At 43.8% G+C, this 26,741-nt stretch overlaps 1 protein-coding gene across 1 annotated transcript in view; it reads left to right on the forward strand.

Annotated features, from left to right (window-relative positions):
* gabbr2 (gamma-aminobutyric acid (GABA) B receptor, 2) overlaps positions 1–12,089 on the forward strand; it is a 194,996-nt gene extending 182,907 nt beyond the window's left edge. The window contains exons 18-19 of the mRNA XM_030412068.1: positions 5,434–5,551; positions 8,247–12,089. Coding sequence (XP_030267928.1) covers positions 5,434–5,551; positions 8,247–8,412 — 284 coding nt within the window. The 3' untranslated portion in view covers positions 8,413–12,089. The remainder of the gene's footprint in view (positions 1–5,433; positions 5,552–8,246) is intronic.
* Positions 12,090–26,741: the final 14,652 nt, after the last annotated feature.

The raw sequence follows: 26,741 nt of genomic DNA on the forward strand, positions 1-26,741 counted from the left end.
TCCTCAGACTTTGCATGTTGAATCGGATCAGACAACGTCCGCGTGGCTCTGAAAGCTTCCAACGCAGCTGAACACACCAAACATATTTGTTCCCGACCTCATCCGAGTCTCCCCAAACGCTCAGATGTCCAACGGTTGGGGGCCAGTGTCTTCCTGCCTTTAAGATTCAACAAAGAAAGTGTAGTTTAGTTTTAGTAGTAGTGTCCTGTCTTAGCTGTAATGACGTTCACTTGTGTGCATATTCATTATTTAAAGAGAACAATATCAAAAAAAGAAAAGAAAAATAATCCTCGTATATCATCTGATAATAAACCCTTGCTATATGTATGAACATTTGCATATTCACTGGCTTTAGTAAAGGGTTTTAATGCAGCTTGAAGAAATACCCTGCCTGTTTTTTTTTTTTTTCCTCCACTGCTGGAGCTTCTGTCAGCTGCAGGTGAGGAAGGGACACAGGAGCGCTCTGTCTGAGTTGCACACATCTGTGACGTCTCTCAGAATGAGTCATTAGATTAGCCACAGTACCTGCATACCTCCACTGCCGCTTATCAAGTTATACACATCCGGTAGTCACACCTATATCACACTTTTATCAACAATAAAGGTGGTAAAGTGAGTCCACTCTTGCACATTTTGCACCTAATTATTTGGCGTGTGGTGAACAATGAGAAAAACAATGGAGAGAGGATGAAAGTAGGAATGGGGAGGCGGTTAATGTGTACCACTGGGTGAGGCAGGCATATGGAAACACACACAGAGTCAACTATCAGGTGCTGAAACATAAAGATATACATCATATCTGTCTTTTCCAGCAGAGAGAGCTTGTGTCGGTTTACCCTCCTGACTTCTACCCAATACAAGCTGTTCGAATTTATGCAGTTGCGTCTTAGACATTAAGAAGGCGGGCTCCTCAAAGTGAATCACTGAATCGTTACACCCCAGCAGCATCGCTTTGCATTAGGGCTCCATTTTTTACAGACGCAGGGCGACGGCGACGTGCAGCAGTTAGCTCCAGCACGTCTGATGCACACGCCCGGCACAAAGCTGCTCTCGGGGGTGTCTAATGGATCTGTCTGAGTTTGGGGGAGGTAAGGGAGCAAAGCAGCTGCGCTCACTCTGCGGTTTGGGAGCAGAGCGCGTTGGAATTGCCTGAGAAACTTCCTCATCTGTGAAAAGTTCATAGTAATGAACCGATGGCAGTTAGAGAGTACATTCAAGAAGAAGCGGCGTGCCTAATGCATTTTCTTTGTGTTTTAGTTTGTTCTACTTCTTCACTGCCTCGCATCTTTCGCAGCCGACACACACCCTCCTAATCAAGCCCAATTTTTTTTCTGGCTTTGAACTGCGTTGTGGCAGTGGGGCCCCCCGGTTGATATCATATTAGACAGATTTTTAAATAAAAGAAGCTCTGTGCTGTTGCACAATTGGTTGATGGAGCAGAACACAGAGAGCAAGAAGATAATTAGTCAAAGATTTTTATTTTTTTTTTACCTTATATTATTCACAGTAAGAGTACAGAATCAAACTGTGTTAGTCGGTGATTTGAAAGATTTTACAAGACATCTCAAGTAACTGCTATCAGGGTTAAAATGTGCTCATTAAAACTTACGGATAGATACAATTCATTGAACACACAAAGCAGAATTGTGCAAATCATTCACAAGCAGTAATTTCAGTAAACACATTCTCACATTTTCCATTTGTTTAGAGTAATCTCTCTAAAGTACTGGCAGCAGCTGGCAGCTGATACCCGGCTCTCTTAAGTCAACTAAGATTCAAATTGTGTGGGCTTATAGAAATACATCTATTTTAGACAGACTCCTTATGTGGTGCTGCCGTGGTTACTGTAGGTTGTCAGGAGAGAGCAGATACAAATATAGCCAGACACTTTTTTTGGAACAAAGAAGACGTGGATAACTTCTCTTTCGAGAAACAAACCTATTCATAAATCTGTTTTGGGTAAAGGACAAATTCCTGCCCCCTTTTCATGGCAGCAAAAGAGACCACGGTGCATGCAGGAGTGGTCATTTTAAATCGGTATAAAAATAATAAAATTACAAAAAAGCAGCTTCCAAAAGAGACTTCACAGCCTTCAACGGCTGCTTATTTCATACTTCCACTCCACAACCTTTTAATGAGTGAGCACAGTTTAATGATCCAGTATTTACATGGGGGCAAAGGGGCCAGATACAACAAAGGAACAGAAATGGGCTGTCCTTTCATGTCATTATGTAGGGGTATCACTGCAGCTGTTTCAATTTTGTCCCAATCCCCACCAAAACTCCATGAATTAAAGGGTAAGCCAGGATCTAGCTGTCTGGTGAGGAAGCAAAAGTTAGCGACATTTCAACTTGATTTGAGTTGGATGATGATGTAATTTGTATTTACTGTATATGAATACTTTTCTTAATGGAGTCTTGAATTCATCAATAAAACTACATTTCTATGGTCGACTGCTCCTTACGATAAAACAAATGTAGTTCGTTAGACAGTCAGACAAACTGAGCGCGAAAGAGAGACTGATATTGTAACTGAATGAACACCATGCTGCTCTTATATTGCTCTTAAGTTCATGTTTGGCTCATCTTGCCATTATTTTTTTTTATTCCGAGAGAAAAGTATGAGTGTCTAGGTTTTTGAGGTGTTCGCGATATAATGATCTTGTGAGTTCGGAGACGCAAGCTAAGACAAAGAGAGACGGCGCGTTTGGGTGCTGCTCGCCAACATCAATCCGGCACACATTATGGAAATAAAATCACAGGTCATTAAGCCTCCTTTAAAGATCAGCGGCATATAAACTTTTCCCGGCCTCAGTCTGCTTATGCCTGACAGTCATCATCATCATCGCCGGCTCCCAACTGTAGTCATCAGTATTCATAAGAGAGCTGGTCTAAATGTGTTGGGGGGCCATGAATGAGTGGCTGTTATAAGAGTAGAACGCCGTGTCAACAGCGATTACGCTCACTCACAAAGGGTGAGAAGTAACACTCCACCCCTCTCCCTTTCTTTCTTTCTCTCTCTCTCTTTCTCTCTCTCTCTAAATGGCTGCCTTCATGAATATGTATCAGCACATGGCGATGCTGTAGAACACCAGTGATGACAGCTGAGGTGTGGTTTTCTGACGGACTAGATGCTGATACCTGATTTTAGGCCAAAACAAAAAGAACTTTCTTGACCTCCGAGGGGAAATTGTGTTACATTGGAGTTTCAGCTATTGTAGAAGAGAAACTACTATATAAAATGATAATCATAGAAAAATAGAAAAATTATAAGAAACATATAGAAAAATGAGAAGTGTAAATATATGTGCATTGTTTTGCAATATCTAGCAATATAGAGCGACAATAAGATATAGAGAGAAAATGATAAATACGTAAATGATTATACCCGGATTCTACCTCAATATATACAGTATGTAAAAACATAAAAAACAATAATAATATAGAGTTATATTATAAGAATGGGAAATATGCAAAAGTATTTCATGAAGCATCCTACAAAAATTACAATTTACAACAACATAAAACAAAAAGAAATACAAAAGAAATAGAAAAATTTAAAATAAGATGTATGTAAAAGTATGTACAACATACTACAAAAATATCACAATAACCACAACAATGACATATATAGGAAAATAAACATATATTTTAAAATATGTGCTTCATGCTACAATATAAAGAATATCGATATAAAACTAAAAATATGTAAAGAAAAATAGAAAGATGACAAATATGTGAAAAAAAATGTGTATTATACTACAATGTATGGGAATGTATGACTAGAATATACAGTAGATAGATATATATGTTTTGTATATATAAAGAAATATGTGAAACAAAGTGCATCATTATGAAACATATAACAATCTAACAAGAACAATATAAATGGAAAAATTAGAAAAATTAGAAATAAAAAATACATAAAATATGTGCATCATAATACATTTAAGAACATTATGTAACGCCAACATATCTGAAAAGAATTAGACTTTGAATTTGAAAGAAAAATTCATTAAAAAAATAAATAAGAAATACTACAAATATACAGTATATATCCAGTGTTAATGCCAGAGTATAGCAGAGTGTTGCACAGTTGAATCACAAAACTGTTGTACTGTTGAGTCAGTGTTGCACGGTTGAAAGTATGAATTATAAATAAATAATAGGGTTACAGCAGCTGTCGGGGGAGAAATAAGTCCAAGCGTCACTCCATTGGCTCTGACTCTGAGGGGGGAGTTGAAAATTTGATGTCCACAGGCAATAATCTGTGCACTGCAGATCACCCAGTCACAGGTAAACCAAGCAGCTGCTCATGACTGCACTGAATTAAAGCCAACAGTCGCTGTTCTTTGTGCTGTTTTACTGTCTGCACTCTCTGTAAACATGAAACTTTAAAGAACAGATGTTGAGATTTACGGGTTAATTTGCTTGATTGATCCGTGTTCCACACATTTGCACATGAACATTTAATTTCAAAACTGCTCAAAGTCTTATTGTGCAGTAAAATTCTCGGGCTGGCTCTGAGGTCTAGTGACACTTCTTTGTGGAATGAACACATCCTCTGAATCCATAATGAAGTGTATAAATATCCAAGTCTGTGCTTTTAACACAGCTGGGAGAGCTACAAGGTTAGGCTTTTTTTTTTTCTTTTTTTTTTTTTTCAAAATGCAAAGGAGGACTAGTCTGCACCAAAGAGTTCAGCCAGCTCAGATGTCCAATTGGGACATGGAGTGCTGTGATCAGTGAATCAGGTCAGCAAGTGCTGGGAAATCTGGGACATCTGGAGAAAAAAACTTTGTAGGGGAGAAAAGGGATCCTTCCATTACTCTCCAGGTACAATTTTGGGATGCTGATGAGGTTGTTTACAGCAGCTCTTATTGTGTCTCAACCTCATCGCCTGTAACATCCGGAGAATGCAGAAATCACTTTAGGAAGCCTTTGTTTGTTCCCTTCTGTCTTCCTCTCTAGATTAGGCTTCTTTTCTCCTGGCCTGTCTTATTTTCATGATTCCTTTCCCTTTGTTTTCATTTCTACTTCTACTGTCAGTTTTATTTTTATTTTTTACCCGTGCTTTATAATGTGTTTTGATTACACAACCTGGAAACTGACTAGGTTGACACATTGTACAGACTAGACTTTTCTTTTCCATTGTGGCTATTTGAGAGTTCATCATGACTCACTATATATTGATGCATTCGTTTGGAAGGTGCATATTTTTATCGCTCCTTAAATAGTGTCAGGATCCAAAACATCATAATGCACAATCAGCTCCTCCTCCACCCGAACACCTGGAGAAAAAACCTAGATCCAGACTCCAGGTGTGAGGATTGGTACTCAGTCATGTCTCAGGCGCCGGGCACTTGCGACTCATGAGTGTGACATCCCGTTTGACACATATTTCTCATGATGCCGACATGTCTTTTCACTGCAGACGGAGAGAAGTCGATACTAAAGAACCACCTGGAGCAGAAGCCCCAGGCGCAGTGGGGCTCCATGGACCCTTCCAGAATAAACAGAGGTCCCCTGGAGGATATCAACTCGCCCGAACAGTGAGCTCTCCCTTTTTTCTTCAGCACCTCTACCCTCTTGTCCCCCTCCCCTCCCCTCCGTCTTGTCAGCTGTCTCATCAGACTACACGTCACATGTTTCGCAAACCACCAGCAGCTCTCAGGCGGTTGCTCTGGCAACAGAGCCCTGTGAAAGCATGGACCGGCCCCTGTACTTTCCTCTCCTACGCACATCAACATACATATAACCACATAAGAGCCGTTTGTGTGTTCTCCCACCATTCCTGGACTCACTGCAGCTTCAGTCAAACACATGCGCATGAACAATTTGCGCACAAATACGCACAGCCGACTGATTTGTTGTCCCAACTTATAAAAGAAGACTGTCTTGGATACTCAAAACACTCATGCGACAAATGCAGATCTACATTAATTTACTATTCATAAGGCTGCGAGGCTGAGGGATGTCGACTTCATCAATGGGGGGAGACCTCATGCATCATTGAGAGCTCGTACTCTGGCGCTCATTTAACTAGAACGAAGAGAAGAATGCACAATGTAGAGGGACAGACGGATGGAGAAGGGAGAGACTTGCAGAGAAAGGTGGGGGTGGGGGGGGAAATATTGTGAATAGGGCAGTTACAGAGAGAAGATGGATTAAGAGAGAAGGATGTTTAGATAGGAAAGAGAGACAGAGATAAGGAGGAGGAGAGAGAAAGAGGTAGAGACTCACAGAGGCTTATGTAACCAGTGATTTACAGCTCGCATTGGAAGCAGCGCTCAAAATAGACAGGGAGGAGAACAGAAGTAAAGGAACACTAGGAGCTATTCCCATGCCACATGAATGTTTGATCACATGGAGGGGAGAGAGATGAAGAGGCAGCGAGAGAGAGACAGAGAGAGAGAGAGAGAGAGAGAGAGACAGAGGAGGCAAATATAAAGAAGTGAGAAAGGAGGTAAAGGTAGAGGAGGACGAATTGGTTAACACTTTGTGTCATGATGAAGGCCAAGTCACGCACCAGGTACATGTAACGGTTAAGTGTAATGTCACTTCATATTTGATGCATCAGAAGTACAAGCAAACTTCATAATTCTTCATGAGTGAGAAAGAAAGTGTTTCCATCTCAAATAGAACAGGTCAGAGGGACTGACTAGGCCTGAGGACCATTAATATTTCAAAGTTCACCTAATTAAGACGTTTTTCTAGGTCTATTGCTGAATGGGCTTGAATTTCACCCCCCCCCCCCCCCCCCCCCCCCTTCAATTTTTTTACATAACTGGCATTTGGTTATGTAATTTTCTTGCAAACGGCTGGCAGTGGCGCTAGCACTGGCGAGGTAGGGTGCGAACTGTCACAGCAGGCGGAAGCATGAAATGTTCTTTTTGTCAGATGATCCCAGAAGCTGGGAGGCACGGTGGATTAAGGCTTTAGTAAGGAGAAGTGGAGAAGGGAATGTGGGTGCTGAAGAATACAGGAGCAACAATTAGAAGAATTGCTGAGGGCTTGTATGATCTGCAGTATGTCTCTGTCCAGTTTAATCACTGCATGTGTATGTGATTATGAAAGTATTCCATTTAACTAGCAACCAACCATGATTCTGAGAGTCTTTGTTAACTGCAGGTCCTCTGCATGTGGTGTAGAATCCCACCATTGTTCCTTGTGTCTTTCCCTTGTGTATTTGTCAGTATAGAATATACTGAAGGAGAGTGTTCAGACCTTATGTAATGTTTTATTGTGTACTGCTATTATCATTTTCAATTATAGAAAAACATAATCTTCTATGATTTTAGCTCATGTATTAAATAAAGAATCCAACCCAATATACCAAGTAGTTACATTCATATTGGTACAATAGTTTTTTAGTTTTATGTTGCTAGACAATTGATGCAGTTTGGATTTATTCTTTCTTTTTCTTTTTTTTTTTTTGCATCTGCACAGTCTTTATTTCACCAACATATTAGGTTTCCTTACCCTCGCTATACTTTTAGCAATAGCAATTAGCAATAACCATGCTAAAATTAAAGCAACTTATAAATGGGGATGGCAACCTTAAAAACACACAAACAAAAACTCAGCATAGTGGTGTCAATTTACTCTTTAATTTGTTTTCATAATGAATAAAACTGTGTAATTAGGCCAAAGTATTGAGATGTTTTTCTTTTGTTCTATGGAAAAATGCTGGCACGGACATTAAAAAAAATATGAGAGCAGCACAATTTATATGGAATTGAATGAATGGAATATTATCAAAATCACAGTATAGCCAGGTGCACTATCCATATGACGGAGGCTGACATTTTTTGATAAAGCTAAAAAGTGCATTGTAATGAAGCACTGGAGTGCTGCAGAGATGTCCTGGCCTACACATCTTGTCCTCCAGATGTAAGACAAAAATGTTTGTTCGTTGACTCCAACAAATGTCATATCATTATGATTATAATAGCTGATACAAAAACATTTTTAAAAAATAATTCCCACTATTTATTTTTTTTTTTATTGCATATAATCGCAAAATCATTGAAACAATATATATTTTCTGGCAATAGGGGAGGTAAATCATAATCTGAGGAGTGACTGGTAACTAAAACTTCCAGAAATGTGGACTAAAAGAAAACCTCACAAAGAAATACGAATACACATGTGAAATACCTCAAAATTGTAATTACCTACAGCACTTGAATAGATGCACTTCCCCTCTCTGCCTCTTACATTGTAACTTTCCTTCTCTTTCTGCAGCATACAACGTCGACTGTCCTTGCAGCTGCCCATCCTGCACCATGCCTACTTACCCTCCATAGGAGGGGTTGATGCCAGCTGCACCAGCCCCAACGGCAGCCCCGGGTCCAGCCCACGGCACAGACACATGCCCCCCTCCTACCGGGTAATGGTCTCTGGCCTGTGAGCTCCATTCACTCCCCCACCTGGCTCTTTGCAGAGGAGACACATATGGTTCTTATTTTCTACAACAAATAGACTGATATCATCAGCGTATGTGCGTATTTTGTCTCAGAACAAGGAGGACAGGGGGAGAAGAGAGGGAGGGGGAGGGCCGAGTTTTCACTCTTCGATCCTCTTCACCCTGGCCTCTCTTGAGAACTGAAACCCTCAGTCAGGAAGGGGTGGGAGGACACAGAGTGGGCACTGGATGACCCTTACAAACTCCCATGATTCACAGCAATGTCCCCTTGTTCATCTGCTCCCCTTGCCTAGGCATACACACAAGCATACACAAACTACACACACATGCACAAACACACTGACACCACAATAGCAGGAGAGCAGTGGACCAGCCCTGACCTGACGTGTAGCCTTATCTGCTTCAGAGGGGGTTGTCTGTCTCTGTTCCTTATCTGTTGTACGTATGTGCTCGCTGCTAGGTGTGAGCTCGTCATCTAACTTGAGTATTTCACTGCTTCAGTGACTGGACACCTGTGTGGAGACATGGAATTTACCCAACAAATACCCAACAAAGGAAATAATCCAACCTGTTACCATTCATGTGGAGACATGTAAATATAATCATTTCTGACTTTGATGTACTGTAAGCTTTGTATATGCTGTGAATGGACAATTAAAGGGAGTCTAAGCGTGGAGCTACAACAGAGGCAGGTTATCGGAAAAAATTCAAATGGAAAGCTTATCAAACATGGCTCCCTACAAAGAATTAGACATGTATGAAAGAGATGCGGAGTGATGTGTGTAACTGTTGATGAATTAGCTTATGGGCAGCAAAGTAAGATACATCAAAGCTTGTGAGGCACCAGGGGCCCTTTCCTTTAACTTGGAGCAAGATGCACATGTTTCTTCTATCCACTTTGCTAAATTTGCACCACCAGTCTCATTAGAGATTTCACATCAGACTTTGCATAGGCCTTTCATACTTTACAACTTGCTTAATATGTTCTCAGAAAGCATGTTATACAGAATATTGACGCTATGCCTTTAAACAGGTCTCCAAGGCTGCATATGTTAGAATATAGAGCTAAAAAAAAACACCACAAGAGTGTTCCACAGTTGTTATTCGTGTGTGTTATATGCCAAGAAATGCACACATTCAGACGTACGCTTAAAGAGAGCACCTTATCAATGCAGGTGCTTTTCAGACGAGGCATTAGTGACGGGCCTGGTCATATTGATCCCCACAGAGTGGTCTCCACAGACTGTTATGATGTCCACCTGATCTAGCCCTCACAGCTAACCAGCACAGGCAAGGGTGACGGGGTTCACGTCAATGGCGAAAGGGCACAAGACTCTGAAATCAAACAACTTTTTCGGAAGAAATAAAACTCAAGAAGTGATGCTGGAAAGGATGTAGGTCTACCAGTTCAACAACTAGTTTGGATCAAATGGTTGACCTGAATTTCCACGAGAGGTAGTAAACGACTTTGAACACGTGGGAGCATCGTGTAAAAAGCCCCAACCGGCTGTAGCTTTCAGTTCCAAGATGGTGACGACACCACTGCTGATCACAGTGATAGAGCATAAAGCACAGACACAGGGCTTTCTTTCATATTGAGTGTCAGATCACTTCACACTTAGCAACAGTTAACATACCTCAGTTGCTATGGAAATTCAGTGCCGTTGAACTCGGCCCAAGAAGGCTGCACTGAGCAAAAATGGTCATCGACACAGTGTCGTCGTGTTTTTTTGTAAAAACTGTCCTCATGCAGGGGAAAAGCGAACAGGGACTCCGGACTTAAAAAGGACTTTCTGTGGAGTGAGAAGTGAGTTTGTTCTCAGCATACGTTTCACCATTGGTGTCTTGGTTTTTAGTTTTTAAGGCGTCTGTTGAGCGCTGTGCCTGTTGTCTTATACTGTAGCCTGCAGGATCCACAGTACATACATAGGGTAAAAATGGCGCTGACCCAGCAAACAACAACATTGGCCACACATCTGTAAATTGTATGACGTGTCATAGATTTATTTAAATTCAATGCCTCAATGCATGGGACAGTGTGGGAGGACTTGGTGAAAGCTCCACTTCAGCCGGAGTGGATGTCCTCCCCAACCGGCATCTGATCATAAATACTGTCAGTCAGTCTTCAGTCGAAAGGCAGGTCGAGGAGTACAAAAATGGAGTGGGAGGCAAGCTAGCAGGGATCCACCTGCTATCGGACATATCAGGGTGACTTCCTGCGAGAGCTCCTCCCCTTCCAGCCCCTGCTGAGCACAGGAGCAGGGAAACCCCGAGCACAGGCCTCCAAGGAGTCATGGCTTCTCCCGCACCTTTGCCAACCAGAGAATCATGGTCACTTGACAAGTGAGTGAGAGACATTACCCAAGGGTTGGTTCTTCCTTCAGGAGAAGAAAAACCAACTGCACATTTTATATATTACATTATATGTGATTGTGTACAATTTGCTGATACCCTGATGATGGTGTCCATGTATGGAATATTTGGTATTTGGCTTTCTCAAGACGGCATGAAATGAAATGTATAATTCACAGAGTTACCTCTGTTTTTGCAACTGTCGTGACAAAACCCACTGTCGTTTCATCCTCTCACCGACAATTTGGTTTTCCAGTTCGTGTCCACACACAACATGGATTTGATTTGATTTTAGCCTGTTGATCAGCTCACACATGTCAATGCCAAGATTCTCAGTGGACAAACTCAACATCATCATATGGACTATGCTACTGGTTTAGCAGTTATTCACTGAGGGCAATAAAGTGAAAGTAGTAGCAAACGATCAATCCTAATAAATCACTCCTGGCATTTACCAAATTGCAAAATGACTTTTTTGTTAGTCCATCAAAAATGCCAAATGCAGATCATCAGGTATGGTTCTGTTTTTTTAAATGTGCCCTGATTTTTTTTTTTCTTTTATTATGAATCATTTCAACATGGATGATGAAAAATTGTTCAAATGCAATCGTGGTAGGTCAAGGGCTCATAATTTCCTGTAATAAACAACGTCATGCTGATGGTTTGTATTTGCCACAGGTCTTTTTACCTTTTCAGTTTGAAGATCCAAGTGACATATACGTATATAATTATATCTTTGTATGTGTCGTCATCAGGGTTTCTGGAGAACACGAAAACATACATGTCCAAAAATATAACAATATGACGTATATATTTAGTGAAAAAAAAACACACAGGTCCATACTGTTACTGTTTTGTCGGTTTGATCTGTGGTATCACATGGAGTTAAGTTTAATTAAGAGTTTAAAAATGGTAAACAAAACCTATGTTAAATGCAACATGTTCAAGAGGGGCAATAACTTGTTTTCTTATTACAGAAAGAATAGAGAACTATATATATGTATATGTAAAAGATCTTTACGTACATTCTCATTTTTACATAGGAGATATTTCACAAATGCGCCACAAGGATACATGGAAGTCTTTTTTTTTTTATTTACAGTATCTGTAACTATGTTATGTACAGATGAGGTATAGATATGAAAAAGTTGTATAAAATAAGTATCACACTTGGAACACCTGAACATTTTTGGAGCCATTAGTTGTTATGGGGGGGGATGATTTGAATAACATTCTTCTTTTATTGTCTGAATGTTATGGACAGCCTTTACTTTTCACATCATCGTTAAATAAAGTGAGACTGAAAATAACGCAGTGTTTGTTTCATCTGCACTCAAGTATTTGTACTGTAAAGTACCGTATGTTTGCATTCGCCTCGCTTCTAATTTTTACCCAGTGGCCAAAAAACGCATTTTTTCCATAGACCGCCATTGGAAAAGAGTCCGTGAAACTGTTGACAGGACGCTGTCTGACCTCGTTTTTTTTTTTTTGCAAACGAGGTCAGTTATGACTCTATTATCAATATTTTATTAAAACTTCCTGGAGCCGAGGAAAAGATTTAACATGACGTCATCACAACGTAAAGTCTTCTGACCAAGGGGGAACATGCTGGCAGGGCCACTTGGAGAAAAACTACTGCACATAGTCAGTGGGCCTCATGACCAGGAAGTAATAAAAAGAAATAAAATAAAATTGTCATATCCGCCAGGCGAGGACTACTCATTGGACTTGATAGCCACCATCTGTGTGCTTACTATCCAGTTCTGTTATGAATCCATGTCCCCCACAATGTTCTTTTAGCACCAGTTAGCTAACTGATAAAGAGAGACTGATGTCCGGACTACAGAATATTACAAACTTTTACTCAGATCCTCCACTTAGAATGATGTACCTGAAATTAACATGCTAATATTAGCACGCCTCTAATTTAAAATGGCATCCGTGTGTTGTCTTTTTGTTCATCAACAGACTCTTTGTCCTTGTTATGGTGGATAATGTAAAATGAGTCGTTAGCTAGCTGGCTTGACACTGGCAAGTGGACTTGTTCTACAACAAACGTGAGCTTGACCTTGGTTTTTCACCTATCCAACGAATATAAAGACAGCTCTGTAGAAGTATTCATGTTTGATACTAGCTAGTTTTGCTAACAATATAGTAATATTTTGTCCAAAGAGTGAGTTGAATATAAAAAAACTGAAGATTTGCAACAGACTTTTTAGTGGAAGACATCCAGACTAGTAAGTGCACCAGTAGGGCATGACAGTGTGACGGCGAGCCGGCATGCACAGCATCAGGACCCTGAAAGTGATGATGCTGAATGGAATCAACCATCATTAATTTTTTAAATTGATACACTGACCAGTCGACAGTCGGGCAGTTAATTGGCACGCCAAAAAGGCGCACACACAGCGTGCCGGCTGCCTGCTGCCCTTACAGTGGCACCGCAAAGGGAAAAATAAATGTGTAATGAAAAGCCTCGTATGTTGAGGTTGATGAATAATTGAACCATCAGGAGGAACCCAGTGGCAAACAGGACGGAGGGGATGAGTGTGTGTGTGAGTGTGTGTCATCGCGTGTTTGCATCTGCGGTCGAGTGTCATTTATATGTGTGCAAGTGTCCTGTTGACTGGTATCCTAACTTTCAAATATTTAGTGTTTGGATACTGGACAGAAAGAAAATGTGCTCGGTTCTCACGGAGAAGCTGTGGAGCTGTGGAGCTGAGACCGGCAGACCGAATCCTCTACTGTCATCTGTCTGTAAGTAACAGAAACTGAATTAACTCGACACTATCCAAAGACAACACACATTGTCTTGTGCTGTATGTAGCCAAACATGGTGATAGGCTACACGAAAACAAACATGAAACATTCAAATGTTTTGCTGGTTGGAGGGTTGATGTTATGTTAGAGCTAAAATTACAACCGTGTTGCTGGAGGATGAACCTGGAGGAAGCTGCTCCTATGGCTCATGACTTTGCACAAAGCATCCACAATCACTGAATCCATTGCAACTCGTATAAAGGACGCATTGTTACAAAGTGGTACTACCCAAGTTTTAGAAATCAGTCCCTGAGTTTTCGGTCTTTGCCATAATACAATGAAGATGGATGGGCCCATGATGGTGGCGCTCACAGCTTTGTGAACAATTGAATATTCAAGAGCATTGAAATAGTCTTCATAAACATATAAAGGCATTGACGAGCAGAAATCTTAATGAGATAGTTTTGGTATTTTGATTTGCAGTAGACGACCGTTAGCTCCCCGCCTGCTGTAGACTGAACCAGCAGCAGTTTGTGCCACTTTGAAGTGCAATATTCACCATTTTGGACAAAAGACCAAGCTTATTCGCTGTCTGCCAAGAGCTGGGGGGAAGATTAATACCACTCTCATGGCTGTATGGTAGCAAGACACACATGGAAACTATTTGGCCAGCTTTATAGTTTACAGTAGACACATTTTCTTTTTACATTTTGGGCAAAGCTTGTTTTAGCGTTTCCCTGTTTGGTCTATATGCAACACTATGCTAGTGGTATTGATCTAGTAACTCCCGGCAAGAAAGCAAACAAACATTTTTAACATCACATTTTTAAGTCACAGATTTTCTATGTGACTTTGGAGGACAACTGATAACCTTGTGATGGCTGTAATTGTTCACAGAACCCAGCAGGGACACGAGTGAACTTAAGCTTTTTAAATCCAGTACGCCGGTGCTGCTGCTGCTGCTGCTTACCGATTCAAAGATATCGTAGATTTCGCGGAGTTGCCCCCACAGGAAGAAGAGCTCCAGTGTGTGTAAATGCTGCGCGACCTTCTCACCCGTCTCAGCGGGATCATGCTGTGCAAATGGAAGGCGGGTTGATTAAGTTGACCTGGATGTCAGTGGAATGGAAGCGTCTACATATCCTCCTTCACATGTGATGGGCTCCATTGGAGAAACGAAGGCCTGCTGGCAGGGCGAGAGCGAGAACAAGTACACGATACGCTGCTATTTCCAATTCATCCAGCTCACGCTTCACATTCACATATTAGGCTGCATTGATCTGAGGGTTGAGATGGAGGACACACACACACACATATCACAGTAACTTTATTTCATGGTATATGAACACGACAACAAGGTCACGCTGTATGTGCTGAGAGGCTCTGGCTAACAAAACGTCATTCTTATCAGGATTGAGCTAATAGCATCATTGGTAATAGCAGAACTTGAGACCTCTTATAAACTTTCAATGGATATAAAAGGATTGGCACAAAATTATGTTCAGAGATTCCTGGTTCCCAGAGGATGAATCCAAATGACAAAAACCCCCTGACTTGTCTTGTGTCCCCATGACGCTGACATGTGGTATGGGCATACCTGTCAAGTATCCCGTTTTGGCCGGGAAAGTCCCGTATTTTACCCTTCTTTCCCGCCGTCCTCCCGTATTAGTATTTTCCCGTAAATCTCCCGTATTTTAACCTGCGTTATTAAAAAATAATTATACCCCAGGCCCGGGCGGAGTAAAAAAAAACAAAAAAACATTCCCAATCTGAGCTCTGTCACTAGCCTCGCAATAACTGCCACCTGCAGTAGCCTACTACAGGTATTGTAGGTGGCAGTTGTTGCGAGGTTAGTGTGTGACGTCAGATGATGAATGATAACGCGAGAAAAAAAAGAGATGGATGATGGACAAAGTCTGCAACAAATGTGTACAAGTCACTAAAAGAGTAAAGAAAAGTTATGTGAAATGAAAAGAAAAATTGTAAAAGTAAAGCAATATGAAATGAAAAGAATGTGAAATGAAAATAAATTGTAAATGTAAAGACAAGCAATGTTAAATGAACAGAAAATATGCAAATAAGCCTTTAAATAATTGCTCTTCATATATACCCTTTTGTGTTTTCATTTAGGCTATGATGAATGTTCACAGCATGTCAATGTCAACAAAGGTAGGCCTATCTTTGGCTTTATGCACAGCTGCGCTACTTCCTGAACAGCTGCACTACTTCCTGAACTTGGACAAACTGATTAATCCAGGTGTGTCTGATTATTGTTGTTGTGACTACTGAGGTCAGGCACACCTGGATTAATCAGTTTGTCCAATAATGGCAGACAGGAAACAAAGGAGCTGGCTGAAGTTCAGGAAGTAGTGCAGCTGTGCATAAAGCCAATTGTAGTTTATAAGTGGTTGACAAGTGGTGATTTTAGCTTTTCTTGTACACCTGTCTTAAAATGTAAGGGATACTGGAGCTTGGTTGGGGTGGTGGGACTGCTCGCGGCGGGCGCCAGAAAATTTCCCTTATTTTCAAATCCAAAACTTGACAGGTATGGGTATGGAATGGATCACCTTGAAGTTGGGTATGCACCAGGGTGGGAATTTTGTCATTTTAGGGGCAAGGCCATTTGGCCTTCACTTTTTTTTTTTTTAGGGGCACAAAGGCCACATGACAGGGCACAAAGGCCATTGAGTAAAATTCGATGATTAACCTTTCAGATTGATACCATAACATCCTAATTTATAATAAGACATGGATTATGTATTAAAACATTTTTTAATACCAATTTCAAGTTAATGTTACATTAGAAAACCGTTTTTTTAGTAGGGTTGTGCTTAGGTGATTTTAGTGACACTACACTGAATATTACTGAAGTTATTGAATATTTCTCCCAATAGACATTCCCCAAAATCATGGCAAAGCACATTTTTTCCAAACAAAAAATTGTAGAATAACCAGCAGGAGACCACTGATGTGTGGAGTGATTTTGGTGACACTACACTGAATAATAGTTAAATTATTCAATAGTTTTTATAGAATCTCTTTTCGGTGTTGCACTTTGTAGACAGTCCCTGCGCCCTCGTCTCACAGACGGCTGTGTTGATGTCCATCCCGAAGTAGCGCTCGTTCTGATGAAAATACGGTTATAGCTCGTTGTCTACCTTATTACTATGGTAGTTAAGATTCGTCGTTTGTGTTTTTCTCGCTTATGAGATATGGATCTGGGAGGTTTGAATCTGTGAATATATTTCCAACTTTACCAGACTAAATCCTACCACATAAGTCAGTTACGTATCATATCAAAACCGGCCGAGCTCGCTTGCTCTGCTGTAAGTTTTGTTCTTCCGTTTTGAGATGCTGCTGCTTGTTTGAGAGGTTTTCACGTGAGATCATCGTGATGAGAAAGTTACTGTGTGACTACTGTGCATTCAGGTGACTGTAATTCAAGGCAAGAACACTACGCTGACCGGGCCAGGGGCACAAAGGCCACTGTGGCCGTACTATGATTTCTTTTTCACGGGGCATCAAGGTCAAAGTGCGGGGCAACTGCCGTGGCCGCCATGAAATTCCCACCCTGGTATGTACATTTAAATCTCTGTCAGGATGATCTGCTGGTGATTATTTAGATCATCTAGAGCCATTTTCACTTCCATTGACCAACACTTAAGCCTGATTTATGCTTCTGCGTCGCGGCGACGGCGTAGCTACGTCATCGACGCAGACCCCTACGCGGACCCTACGCCGCAGCCTGACGTGCGCCTCCAAAAAATCCTGACTACGCGTCACGTCGACGCCAAGGACTGTGATTGGTCCGCTCAGAACGTCATTTCCTGCAGTTGCTTTTCCGGTCAACAGTATAACAACACCGCCATTTTTAAAGTTTACAGCATTTATTGTTCATTATCCACGAGCTCCATCTCCAAAAACACCCGCTCCATCTCAGTTGCCATTGTTTACTGTCTGACTTATGACATTCCCATTTGTCTTTGTGTTTGGTGCAGATGAGCAAATGTTAGTGTGCTATCACAATAAAACTAAGATGGTTAACATGATAAGCATTATAACTTTTTTATATCATGTTAGCATTGTCATTAGCTGTGTTTACATGGACCCGATTGTACAATTAATAATTAAAAATGCTTCGTAAAACCAACAAATGTGTAGAAACTGATCAGATCGGGCTAAATTCTGATTCATTTTTGATTAGATGGACAGGGATCGTAAGCCTTTAATAATCTGTTAAATAGGGAAATACTGGTGCCTCATTTCTATGTGCCTAATCTAGTTGGGAATGAATAGATTCTTCTTGCACATGTTCGCTTTACATGTTGGCTAACTTTAAGCTATGTTACTTCCGAGAGGGAAAAAAACAAGGCGGTAGCCTAAACAGAGCTATTCTGTGTGTAGCAGGTAGATGGCAGCCGTTGGGTAAAATGTCCCTCGCCCATAGCCATACTTTACTTCCGGGTCTTAATTGACCAGCTGTGCATCATACATAAGCTGTGGCATGTCGATGCTCTCCCTCTCTTTTCCTCCTTGGTCCGTGACTGTGTCAGCGTGCGTCTGCGGTCCTTGTCCAGCGTGGTGCCGGCTTCTCCCCTCATCTCTGACGGTGTCGACGTGTGTGAGTCTGCGGTCCCTGTCCAGTTTGGTGCCGGCTTCTCCCCTCATCTCTGACGGTGTCGACCGTGGTGCCGGCTTCTCCCCTCATCTCTGACGGTGTCGACGTGTTTTGGTGTCGGCTTCTCCCCTCATCTCTGACGGTGTCGGCGTGTGTGTCTGCTGTCCTGGTCCAGCGTGGTGCCGGCTTCTCCCCTCATTCTGGCGTTGTTGGCAGGATACAGTGACTGTTTTGGTGGATTTTGAGACAAGGGTTTTGTGTTTTGTTTTTTTTTTCGGTTTTTGTTTACTTTCCCTCTCTCTTCTGCCTCTTGAGTTACACCAACTTAGTTTTTGATTTATTATATATATATATATATATTTTTTTTTAGTTCAAAGCAAAACAGCAGTGTGCACATCGAGGGACCTGCCTGTTGCTGCCTCCCTGTGGGTCTTCCCAATCAAGTTTGAGTGCTCAAAGTGACTGTGTACCCTGACTCTTTTTTATCCTGGCCATGGCCACTGAGCTGCAGGAACTGAGGGACCTCGTCCAGCAGCTGCGGGCTGAAAAGGAGCAGCTATTGCAGGAGCAATTAGCAGCCGACTCTCTCCCTTCGGACTCCGACCCAGGTCGTCCCACTGATTCACAAAACTCTGTTTCCAATAACCCCCTCCCTATTGAACGGTTGTTTTATATACCTAGGGAGCGAAAAATGTCCTACCTTTAGGGGAACGTCTGGTATCCCAGTAGAGGACTGGAATGAGGAGATGAGGGCGACCTTAAGGGCGAGACAGTTAAGACCAATTGATCAAGCTTATTTCATATATGACCATCTAGAGGGTGAGGCTAAAGATGAAATTAGATACCGGCCTAAGGCAGAGAGGGAGGACCCAGAGCGAATCTTTGCTATCCTCCAAGATCTGTATGGCTGCCCTAAATCTTATGTGTCTCTGCAGCAGAGTTTCTTTTCAAGAAGGCAGCTAGATGGAGAGTCACTCCAAGAGTTTTCCCATGCCTTGTGTTGCCTTGTTGAGAAAGTTGACCGTTGTGCCCCTAGAGGAATGCGTGTCTCCCCCACTCTGCTTAGAGACCAGTTTGTAGAGCATGTGTTTGACACTGATCTTCGACGGGAATTAAAGCGAGTCGTGCGTCAGCACCCAGATTACACCCTCTTAGATGTAAGAGCAGAGGCCATACGCTGGGAGCGGGAGGGCAGACCTGATGAGCCTCGGGGTAGGAGTTTTTCAGTCCCCTCTTTTAGCTCCATGCAGGTGTCTGAGAGCAGACCACCTAGTTCAAGTAATTTGGAGATGATGGAGTTGAAACAGATGCTACAAAAGCAACAAGAGCAGCTTAACCAGTTGACCCAGGGCCTTATGGCATTACAAGCATCTTCCAGACATCCTGTTAATCACAAACATCTAGACTCTGTTATATGTAGGCGTTGTCATAAACCAGGTCACTATGCTCGAGAGTGCCATAGCCAACGTGTTGTTTCCCAAGTAGCCCAGCAGCCCAGGCCCCCACATCCCACCTCAGCAACCTCAGTGGCTCAGGATGTGGGAAACTTCTCCCCCCTGATGTGAAGAGCCAACCATCAGGAGGGGAGGATGCAGGCTCAGATGCACAAAAGTTAGATACTAAGACTATGGCCCTTAATCTAGTAGCCCCCTGCCCCAGGGTAAGAGTTAGCCTTGGAGGTGTACCTACTAGCCTCCTTCTAGACACAGGGTCTATGGTTACGACCATTTTTGAAAGTTTCTTCACGCAGCATTTTCAAAATGCTCCAAAGTCATGCTGCTGGCTTCAATTGCGTGCTGCTAACGGCCTTGAAATTCCCTATGTAGGCTATGTGGAGCTGGATGTTACTGTGCTTGGTAAGGTTGTACCACAGCGAGGTATTCTAGTCGTCAAAGATCCCCCAGGCCAAGCACCACCCTCAAACTTTCCTGGTGTTTTGGGCATGAATGTGATAAGGGAGTGCTACCACCAGTTGTTTAGTCAACATGGCTCTGAACTTTTTGATCTCCCGCTTGTGCAGCAGGCTCCCCCATCATGGCAGCAGGCTCTACAGCACTGCCAACAGACCCAGGCTCACGCAGCTCGAGTCACGAAAGGGTTGGTGCGGGTGAGAGGTAGGCGTCCCGTGACTATACCAGGGGGTACGGTTAAGTGGGTGACTGCTACGTGTGCTTCTCATTTTAGTGAGTCCTCAGGTGCTGCCTTGATTGAGCCCTTGGATGACAGTCAGTCCCTCCCTGAGTGTGTGCTCATCTCTCCAGCCATGGTCACCATCACTAATGGCACAGTGTATGTGCCAGTAGTAAATGTAGGAGAGGTAGATGTCCTGTTATACCCCCGCCACCCCATAGGGCTTTTGAGTCAGGCTCAGGTCATTAGCTTGCCAGAGGGAGTCTCCACTGTAAAGCAAAATGTGGGTGGGGTCATAGCTATGGTTTCAGCCCAAGAAGCCCAAGCCAGCTCAGTTAGACAGCACATTGAGTCAATAGATTTATCGACACTTTCGGAGGCCGATCAGGGAAAGGTTAGGTCCATGCTTCTTGAACATGAGACTGTGTTTGCAGCTTCTGACCTGGACCTTGGTTGCACTAATCTGGTGACGCATGACATCCCCCTGCTTGACAGTGTTCCCATTAGGCAGAGGTACAGGCGTATTCCCCCCTCTGACTATGATGAAGTTAGGGCCCACATACGTCAGTTGTTGGATAGTCAGGTCATAAGGGAAAGTTGTAGCCCCTATGCCTCCCCCATTGTCCTGGTGAGGAAAAAGGATGGCACCTTGAGATTGTGTGTAGACTACAGACTGTTGAATGGCAAAACACGAAAAGATGCCTTCCCCCTCCCACGGATTGAAGAGTCACTGGACGCCCTTTCAGGAGCACAGTGGTTCTCCACTATAGATTTGGCTAGTGGCTACCATCAGGTTCCAGTCACTGAGCAGGATAAAGTGAAGACTGCCTTTTGCACCCCTTTTGGCCTTTTTGAGTTTCAGAGGATGCCATTTGGTCTGTGTAATGCACCCAGCACGTTTCAACGACTGATGGAGCGAATGTTCGGAGACCAACACTGCCAGTCCCTGTTGCTCTATCTGGATGATGTCATTGTCTTTTCCTCCTCAGTAGATGAACACCTCAGTCGCCTGGATTTGGTTCTTGGGCGGTTCCAGAAGGAAGGATTAAAGGTCAAGCTCGAGAAATGCAACTTCCTCCGGCAGCAGGTGCAGTATTTGGGGCATGTAGTTGCTGCCTCAGGTGTCTCCACAGACCCCAGGAAGATTGCTGCGGTGGCTGACTGGGCCACCCCAGAAACTGTTGCAGACCTTAGGTCTTTTCTTGGGTTTGCCAGTTACTACAGACGTTTTGTCCAGGGTTTCGCCAAGCTGGCTGCTCCTCTCCACAAGGTGGTCGCTGAACTGGTTGGGAAGAAGAACCGTCGAGGAAAGGGGATTGCTCTGATGGATGCCTGGACCTCCCGATGTGAAGACAGTTTCAGAGAGCTCAAAGAAAGGTTGGTGTCATCACCCGTGCTTGCCTATGCTAACTTCAAACTGCCTTTTATTTTAGAGGTGGATGCCAGCCATGAAGGTCTGGGGGCAGTCCTTTCCCAGGAGCAGGATGGCCAGGTCCGACCCATTGCTTACGCCAGCCGGAGCCTCCACCCTGCTGAGAAGAATTACAGCTCTATGAAGCTTGAGTTCTTAGGCATGAAGTGGGCAATGACTCAAAAGTTTCGTGAGTATTTGCTGGGGCATAAGTGTGTGGTCTGGACAGACAACAATCCCCTCAGCCATCTGACCACAGCTAAATTGGGCGCTACTGAACAACGCTGGGTGGCAGAACTGGCAGTCTTTGACTACACTGTGCGATACCGTTCTGGGCGGAGCAACCAGAATGCAGACGCTTTGTCGAGGCAGCATCCACCGGGGGATGACACAGTAGCCAGTCTAGCGCGCCCTGGGACTCCGGTGCCAGAGATGGTCCACAAATGTGTTGTGGAAATTGATGTACCTGTCCAACATGCCATCTCTGCTGTCCCAGAACGTTCAACTGATGACCTGAAAGCACTGCAAGGAGCTGATCCAACTATAAGTGCCGTCCTCCCTTTCTTCCACCAACAGCGAATGCCAGGCAGAGCAGAAAGGCAGAGACTCCATCCTGCAGCACTGGGGTTGCTACGGCAGTGGGACCGACTCACTTCAAGTAATGGACTCCTGTACAGAGTTTTCCAACGACCTGATGGTGGGGAGTGTATCTACCAGCTTTTGCTTCCAGAGAGCCTGAGGGAAGAAGTATTCCAGCAACTGCACACTCACCACGGCCACCAGGGTGTCGAGCGCACTACAGAGCTGATCCGACAGAGGTGTTACTGGCCAGGTATGGGGGACATGATTAAAGTCTGGTGCCAGAAATGTGAGAGATGCAGTGTTGCTAAAAATACACAACCACGGGTTCGGGCTCCCATGGGCCATTTGCTGGCCTCTAGACCAAATGAGATTTTGGCTATTGACTTTTCATACTTGGAGCCTGCTCAAGACGGGAGGGAGCAAGTGTTGGTGCTGACTGATGTTTTCTCCAAGTTTACGCAGGTTTTTCCCACTAGAGATCAGCGGGCCTCAACGGTGGCAGAGATCCTGACCAAAGAGTGGTTCTATAAATATGGTGTCCCGACTCGGCTGCACTCTGATCAAGGCCGCAGTTTTGAGAGCAAAATAATTTACCAGTTGTGTCATCTGTATAATATCACGAAGTCCAGGACCACCCCATATCACCCTCAAGGAAATGGCCAATGTGAGCGGTTCAACAGAACACTTCATGACCTCCTTCGCACACTGTCAGTTGAGCAGAAACATAGATGGCCAACATGTCTCCCACAGGTACTGTTTAGCTACAATACCACACCTCACCAAACTACAGGCCAGTCTCCCTTTTTGTTGATGTTTGGTCGGGAGCCCCAGCTGCCAATAGATTTTCTCTTAGGTCGTGTGGAAGAGCCCACCGCAGGGGACGTGTGTGACTGGGTTCGGGAGCATCAGCGGCGCCTGCAGGTGGCAGTGGGAAATGCCCGGGAACGGATGAGGCAAGCTGCTGCTCAACGAAAGGAGAGAGCAGACAGACAGGCCGAAGACAAGGTGTTACCGGTTGGACAACATGTCTACCTCCGCAATCATTCCCGAGGGCGGAATAAAATCCAGGTTGCCTGGGCCCCTGAAGTCTTCCAGGTGGTGAAAGCTCCTGAGCCAGGAGGTGTAGTATATGCTGTTGCCCCAAAATACAGACCAACAGAGGCACGTCATGTTCACCGTTCCCAGCTCAAACCCGTGCTTGGCCCTGGATCCCCTCCTGCCCTTGTAGTTAGGCCAAATACTCCAGCGACTAACTCGGACACAGAGGAGTGCCCCCGGTGGATGGTGGTCAGACATCTCCCTGAGTCAAGTAATCCTCAGCAAGCCAGAAGGCAGACTCCACCTGATGTTGGCCAACAGTTACCAGGAGCAGCCCAACCTGTGGCTTCTCCCAGTACCAGTTCCTGCCCAGTCTCTGGCCCTCCGGTGGTAAGGCGTACAGCTCGTGAAACGGCTGGTACACACTCAAATCCTCACAATCTGCCAGTGTCAATGGGGGGTAGGGCTAATGGGGTTGCAAGTTCCCAGGTAGTCGGTGCTAGTTCTGCTATAGCCATTTTTAGACCTTGGTCTTAATTGTCGGGTCGCCAATAAAAAAAACCTGGGGTAGAATGTAGCAGGTAGATGGCAGCCGTTGGGTAAAATGTCCCTCGCCCATAGCCATACTTTACTTCCGGGTCTTAATTGACCAGCTGTGCATCATACATAAGCTGTGGCATGTCGATGCTCTCCCTCTCTTTTCCTCCTTGGTCCGTGACTGTGTCAGCGTGCGTCTGCGGTCCTTGTCCAGCGTGGTGCCGGCTTCTCCCCTCATCTCTGACGGTGTCGACGTGTGTGAGTCTGCAGTCCCTGTCCAGTTTGTTGCCGGCTTCTCCCCTCATCTCTGACGGTGTCGACCGTGGTGCCGGCTTCTCCCCTCATCTCTGACGGTGTCGACGTGTTTTGGTGTCGGCTTCTCCCCTCATCTCTGACGGTGTCGGCGTGTGTGTCTGCTGTCCTGGTCCAGCGTGGTGCCGGCTTCTCCCCTCATCTCTGACGGTGTCGGCGTGTGTGGGCCTGCTGTCCTGGTCCAGCTTGCTGTCCTGGTCCAGCCTGCTGTCCTGGTCCAGCCTGCTGTCCTGGTCCAGCGTGGTGCGGGCTTCTCCCTTCGTCTCTGACGGTGACGGCGTGTGTGAGTCTGCTGTCCTGGTTCAGCGTGGTGCCAGCTTGTATGAAAAACTTTGCGGACGCTGTGAGTAGTGTATGGGGATTGCCACTGCTGTTTTGGTTTGCTTAGGTTTTGTTGAATTTAGTTTGTTTTGTGTGACTTGGTTGTGTAGTTTCTATGTAGGTTTTTCTTATTTGTTCTTTTTTTTGTATAAAGTTAATTCTTCTGGGTAGGGTTTATTTCTGCTTTTGTCCCAATTAATTTATTTCCTACCAAGGAGGAAAAGAAACTAACAGAGCTGAAATGTCTATTTGTGTTTTTATTGTATGAAGATTTAATGTGTTTCTCCGTCTGTGTGAGTGCTGTAGGGGCAGCGGCAAGTGAGGCCGGCCGATGGTGGAGGGATTGGTGACAGTCTCTCACCTGTACTTCACACTCCTTCTGATTTTGTGTGCTTGATTTGCACGTCCCTCACGATTTATAGTTGATCCCTTTTTCTTGTTTGGTTTTGCTGTGTGCATGTGTGTAGGACACTGGAGTGGGGTGAGTACTCTGTCCCAGTGTAAATTGTCCCCCTGCTGTCTGCGGCCTCGGCCGCCCATCCTCAGTACACTCCTAGTCATTTCTTTTAACCGCTAGCTCTAATAAATTGTCTCTTAATATTGATGTGGGCAGCTCTGTAAATAAAATTGTAAATCTTGGTGGGAAACACCCTTGCCTCGGTCCATCATTTTTGTCGATCTGTATCAGTAAAAGAATCTGTGGCTTAATTGGGTGATTGAAGTATTTACAGTGCTGATAAGATTTTTAAGTAGATGGTGAAATCGCGGGCCTTGCCACGGTCCGGTCACATGTGACTGCTACAACGATTCTTTTGCGGATCTTAAAAGACGTAGGGCTTCTCGAGCAGCTAAATTGTAAAAAGGATCGAAGCAACGATGAGTCCAAAAATTCCACTGAACCAGAAATGCATGGTGAAAACTGTATGAACAGTCAGAGCAAACGGATGAATGACTGAACAGAATTTTCTCAACAAGTTTGAGTAAAACCACTTAGTCTTCTTCATCTTCGATTATATCATGCAGATTAGATGCCTCACTTTGCACATGTCGTTAGCTGATGTTAACATTTAGCCCAAATCGGCGCTGTTCTGAAGACGCTTACAACCTCACTGAGCTGCTAGCACATTTTAAAGATACATTTTTCCATTAAATGTCCAAAAAGAACAAAAAAAACCCAAATATGACCAGACCATTGATGTTGATTTCGTTGAGTTGAGTGCATTTCCCTAAATGTTTCCAACAAGGTTCAAACCCAGAGAAATCCATAATCTCCTTTAGGGAATGCTGAGTCTCATGTGGTCGCATGCTGCTATAATGCTGAAGAAGTGAGAGTGAGGGAGCAAGTTGGTGAACGTGAGTAAACATAACTCAAGTCTTAAACCCATCAGCTAGTCCATGAACATTTCTGCCAGAGTCACGTAGACACATTTTAGAGAGACCCCCCATGGCATACTGTTTGCTTTAGTCTGGGATCTATCTGCTTCTCAAATACAGCAGAGGGCTTTGATTGATTCATTTAACTGACATAAGCAAGCTGACAAATATAGAGTACATCCCCGCTCTACGCCAGCCCAGTGAAAAGATCCACAGGCTAACAGAGCAGTTGCACTTTGATTCCCATCATTTGGACCGGTGTTAATGGGATTTTGTGATGAACGATGTTTTGTTGAACGTCGCCTGGAGTGAAAGGACGATTTCTGCGAGATTACCTCTGATGATCATCTGCAGTCCGCACCTGTCTTTGCACGGCTGATCGTAAGTTTACCCAACAGTGGGAGTCTTGGTGTAAAGAAGCTACACTGCAGGAGAGCACATACACCCCTTCACACTGAAATAACCTCCACTGACATATGACTCATTCACAAACTACAGCAAAGGCAGCAGTGCACGCGTACACGCTGACAATAAATAAACCCAGAACAATCTCTCTGTTCAGAATGCGTTTCTGACACGTGTTCTTCGTCTTTGTCTGTCTCTCTAAAGCTGAAATGTCACCATTTTACTGCTGGAAACAAGGAGCTCTCAATTTCCATTTAAAATGGTGTGTCTATTCGCTGGGGGAAAACCACAAAAGCATAATGACATATTCATCTCTAGTATTCCCTTATTCAGAGCCCCTTTCTGGAGCGGTGTCTAAGGTCTCGGTAACCTTTGTTAGTGGTTTATTACCTGTGCCACTGCGCGCCATTTTCCCCATTAATCTGCAGCATTCAAGGATTTTTCAGACGGACCTCTAATCCCTCCTCAGTACCA

The sequence above is a fragment of the Sparus aurata genome, chromosome 3 (assembly GCF_900880675.1).
Source record: "Sparus aurata chromosome 3, fSpaAur1.1, whole genome shotgun sequence".
Taxonomy (NCBI): Eukaryota; Metazoa; Chordata; class Actinopteri; order Spariformes; family Sparidae; genus Sparus; species Sparus aurata.